This window comes from Crocodylus porosus, unplaced genomic scaffold, assembly GCF_001723895.1.
Source record: "Crocodylus porosus isolate Cpor-Errol unplaced genomic scaffold, CroPor_comp1, whole genome shotgun sequence".
Lineage (NCBI taxonomy): Eukaryota > Metazoa > Chordata > Crocodylia > Crocodylidae > Crocodylus > Crocodylus porosus.
The window spans coordinates 102595769-102600913 of NW_017728943.1; the positions used below are offsets into that span (position 1 = coordinate 102595769).

A 5145-nucleotide genomic window follows, 5' to 3' on the forward strand; every position below is an offset into this window, starting at 1 on the left:
GACCAGCGCGGAGTAATCCTCCTTGGAGGTGAATCCCATCCTCCATCCTTTGTAGGCTTTCCTTTTTAGCCACAGTAGGTCCACTAGGTCTCTGGAGAGCCAGGGGGGCTGCTGTGCCTTCTTGCTGCCTTTCCTCCGTGTTGGAATAGATTTAGCTTGTGCTTAATGAATGGCTTTGCTCACTTTGCTTGTGAAGCCTTGTCCATTATTGCTAGCTCTTTCTTTCCAGGTTGTTATTATTTACCTTCCACAAAACAGCACGCCTTTCTTATCCACTAAATCTGTTTTAGTTTTAAATTTCTGTGGAGCAGCCAGATGCAGTGATGAGCACTATATAATACTAGCTCTTATATAGTACTTCCCATCAAATATGGTACACGCTGGCTAATTCTCATCAGCTGTGAGAAATAAGTATGGTAATTTTATACATGGAGAAACTGGTGGGTAAGATAGTCATCTGGGATGAGTTAGGACCAGGTTCAACTCCCTTGTCTGAAACATGATGAAAAAACTAAGCAGCATAGTTAAATGCCTCGAAATTGTTCAAGTCAGTAGTTGGCATGGAAGTCAGGTAAGATGGATTTCTTTCCTTCAAGAAAATTTAAAATCAATATGAAGAATGCTTCAAACAAATTAATGGGGTGGGATGATCTCTTTCATTGGGTCAACCGCAGTGAGAAGGTACAAGTCCCTCCCCCTGCAGTTGGCCTAATAAAAGATCGCCTGCAAAAAAAATCTTTGCCTCTCAAATTGCATCATTTCTTAAGGAAACTAAATTTAAAACCTTCATTCAGCCACTAAGAGTGAAGTCAGAACATCTGGTAACCCACTTGACCTCTACAAGTTACATATATTGTGCAATTACCTGGTAAACTGCAATTAATTTAGACTAGCTACATACGCAAATTAGCTATGGTGCCTTAAAAAGGTCCAATCAGCTATGAAGGTACTGCTGGAAAATGTATAGCTTTAGAGCCGGTTTCTATCCAGTTTTAATTTGCACGTGCAGCCTGTGCCCCTGCAGCTGGGAGCCCCGTCAGCCAAGCAGAGCTCCCAGCTGTGGGGACACTGGATTGTGGTGTGCCCCTCTGGGTGGGATTATACCAGCTATGGTCTCCCACCTTTGTGGGGGGCGGGGGGCGGGGCACATGGGGTGCCTGGTCAGCTGAGGGGGCTCCCAACCATAGGAGTTTGCTTCTTGCCAGTAAAAGGGGAGCCCAGGAACAGGCTCCTCCTACATGGGCAACAAACCTTAATAGGGTCTGATTTGCGATCCCACGATCACACCTCCTGCCATGCACATGTGGAGACATGATTCTGCAGATTGTGCATTAAATCCCATTGTAATTTTACTTGCAGGTGTAGAGGGGCCCTAACAAATATACTGTATGTCTTCGCTTGAATTCCTCAGTCCTGGAAGTGTTCGAGTCTCAGCAAAATGGTGGGAAGGTCTGCCCCTGAGCAATACCTACTTTTCAGTGCTCAGCCTGCTAGTTTTTCTTGCCTGCCCATGCACTGCACACAGCTGCCATGCTGCTGCATACTCTAGTTTTATGCCTGACCAAAAGGCTGATTAATAAGCAGATATAGGATAGTTACACATACCTTTTAGCTCCTGTGCACACCATTTTTCCAGAGCTGAATATAAGTGCAGTAGTACGTGGCTCTCTTATTCTCATGATGACAGCAGCAAAACGCTAAAATGCAGAGACTGAAACTATTAGTCATCTTACTACCTTGATAGCTGCACATACGTATATGCAGTAGCAAATGTTCAACTGTATTAACCATCAACTCAATTCTATGTACTACACTTCTAGGGTCCTAACAGATGTAAAAAATACAAACACCCCCCCGCCCCCCGAGTTTTACTGAAAGAGGCATTGAGTCAGCTCCCCAGTGTCTATACAGATTGGGTGCTTCAGCAGGGCTTTTGGGTACCTTTATCTAATAGTTGATTCAATCAGCTATTAGATAGAAGTGCCAAAAAGCCCTGCTGAAGTGCATGAGCTATACAGATGCTGGGTGAGCCAAGTAAACTGACGCAATGCTTTGTCTGGGCATGCACTGAGCTTGGCACAGGGGTGCACTGAGCTGAAAGTAAAGCGCTGTTCCCGTCCTCCCCCCACACCAATCTGTAAGCAACTCTAGAGATTCAGATCTCAAAACAGGTTATGAGCAATCTGAAATGAGAATTGAGCCTTCTGACTCTCCAGCAAATCTGTACTTTTATCACCATATCCCTAGTGAAATGCTCCTGTCTCCTGTTAATGGGGCAAAGGGCCATGCAACCAAAAGGGAAACTGAATTTGGCAATATACTTGAGTGTTGTCTAATGCACCAAAATAACAATAGGAAAAAGATTTTCTCTCTCTGATCTTTAGTCATACTTATAGATTTTGGCAAAAGCTTTGCAGATGGGAGTTTGATTTTTTAAGCTGATTTTTTTTCTCCTTGTATCTTATAAAGGTACTGAGATTTATAAAGGATAGTTCAACATCTGAACACTGGCTGTGGAAAAGGTAAAAACAGAAACCAGAGGGGCATGTTTTACTGAACAGAAGTTGAATGTATTACTCCAAACACACACTAATAATACACACAATTAAATCTAGCTCCATCCTTTAAACCTGTCTTTGCAAGCATGATGCATGACATTTAATGCCTTGAATGCTAGAGATAGCAAGCTGTTCCTATAGCAGGCTTAGATTAAGACAAGGATTGATACAGAAACTGATGCTTAATTCAAGATTACCACAAACTTTACATAGCCACATACTCCCTCTCTCAAAAGCAGCATTCCTGTCGCTGCCCAAATTTGCTTTTGCTGCAATTGCATCCCACTTGCATGTGATTTTGAAACTAATTTTTTGTCTCTGGATTTATGAAAAAGTACAATTCTAGGTGCCATTTCATTTAAATGTATATGTGAACACCTGTATTGCTCTAGATTACAATTTAAATCCACCATGTCATTTCCTTAAAGCCAGGATATAAAAAAAAGAAATCCATGGGAACCCTAGCTAAGGCATAAATGAGTAAATAACATCAATTCAACAGCATCTAAACCTAATATTTTAATGCAAACTTTCAGTTGTTACAGCTGCAAAGATAAGGCATTTTATTAAGTCAGTGCATGAACCATTCTAGGGTCTCTGCTGCTAAAAGTTTCTCTGCCCTACAGAATAGTAATCATCATAGTCATCTGCTCTCACTACTGATATTTAGAACTTAGTGGACAAAAAAAATGGACCAAAGAAAAGAAAATCAGATCGATTTCAGTTTGCTGTACCATCAAATTTAAGCAGGAGCAGAGGAAGAAACTGGAACTACCAAGTGAGAAGGCTCAAATATGGAGACTAGAAGGGAGTTGAAATAAGAGAGACCCTCACACCATTACAGGACCAAGAACACTGAAAGAAAGGCAGAGCAGTAGAGGTTACAGAACATTCAACATTCATAATAGCTTTATAGGTTGTAAGGCTAGAAGGGACCTTGGAAGATCATTGGGTCCAGCCTCCTGTACCAAGCAGGAAAGACAACTAGGGTCAGGTGACCACAGAAAGGTGACCATCCAGTTTCCCCTTGAAGATTTCCAGGATAGGTGATTGCACCACTTCTGCAGGGAGCTTATTTCACAGTCTGGACACCCCAACTGTGAAGAAGTTTTTCCTAATGTTGAGCCTGAAATGGTCTTCCAGGAGTTTGTGACTATTACTCCTGGTGTTCCCCAAGGGTGTCCTGGTGAACTGTTGTTCACCAAGCCCTTGATGTACACCCCTGATGGAGTGGGTAAACTGCTACCAAGTCCCCTTTCAGCCTTCTCTTTTTCAGACTGAAGAGTTCCAGGTGGCCAAGTGGTCCACCCTGGTTCAAAGGCTCTGCTGGGAGCACAGAAAAAGCTTTCTTTCTTTCCAGCTAGCAGATGGAACATGCAGCTTCCAGTTTATACATTTATTTGCCCTGGGTTCCCTTCCGACCTTACGCTTCTATTAAAGATGGGCATCCTTAGTGTAGTGCAGGGACAGCAACCTACCTTTTCCAGCAGTTGGAAGATGGAGGAAACTTCCACCATCACTATGGAAACCGTCCTGCCCTAGAATGTGCCAATTAAACTTGCCTCATGGTCTTCTACTGTAACTCAAGTCATCAACCTCCTTCCTACCACATGCTGAACTCAGGTAGTGCATCTTTCAACTGGGAACTCTTCAGACATGACCCCATGAAGGGGGAAAAAGAAGAATTAACATATTAAAACCATACTGCTGAGAGGACAAGTCAAAGTTTTAACACGTTTAGCCAGGAGAAGTCAATTGTAAGATGCTTCCTAAAATAGACTGCCTTCCAGCTACTGTTAAAAGACAAAACACCACTAGGGTGTTCCATATACAATTATCTAAAACATGTTACCATCAGTCCATCCTCAGTGAAGACAAGCTCTCTAGTACAGGCATCTTGTCCTCCTGTGTCCTTTTTTTTTTTTAACTTTTGTATCTCTGGCCAAATCAGTTCTGAATACTATTGACTGAGCAGAGCTCAACTGTTTAAGTCTGTGCAGCACTACCACTGGCAAGTATCTGCTCTCCCAGACTATTCATCCTGGGGCTTCAGATACTCCTAAATCCATAGCATGCATCCTATATGTAAGCCACAAGCCCAGAGACCTTGAAGTTTAGATGTCTTCTAGTCTCACTTGCCCCTAGCTAAAAGGCCAAAGGAGCAAGCTACAGGAAAAGCCCAGGAGTAATCTCCCATCCCCCAAAAACTGTGTAGCCAAGATCCTCCCATTGGGGTGCCCATCCACAGAGCAATGGACAGGGCTCTACCATCCTATGTGTATGCACAGCTACACAGCAGCCACCACAAGAAAGCTGCCAAAATACATGCACACCTGTGCAACTCTTGGAGTCTCCACTTCATCAATTGTGCTAGGGGACACAAAATTCACCTTAGAGGGGCACATTGTTAAACAAGCTGCAACAGCTGGCAGAAGGGCCAGGCATGTCTACACATACCTTCCCACAACTGCCAGATGGCCAGTGAACCCCCTTTGTTCAAAGGACTGATTTTGCTCTGCTGGCAGAAAGAAATGGTTCTACTGTCACAACCAAGCCTTTTGTGTCATCAATTAATTGCACAAAGGGG

The 5145-nt window shown here is 43.2% G+C and overlaps 1 protein-coding gene across 2 annotated transcripts in view; it reads right to left on the reverse strand.

The window, feature by feature from the left end:
• TBP (TATA-box binding protein) overlaps positions 1–5145 on the reverse strand; it is an 18263-nt gene that overhangs the window by 7757 nt on the left and 5361 nt on the right. For both annotated transcript variants that reach the window (XM_019549902.1, XM_019549901.1), the window contains exon 5: positions 1606–1697. In XM_019549902.1, coding sequence (XP_019405447.1) covers positions 1606–1697 — 92 coding nt within the window. The remainder of the gene's footprint in view (positions 1–1605; positions 1698–5145) is intronic.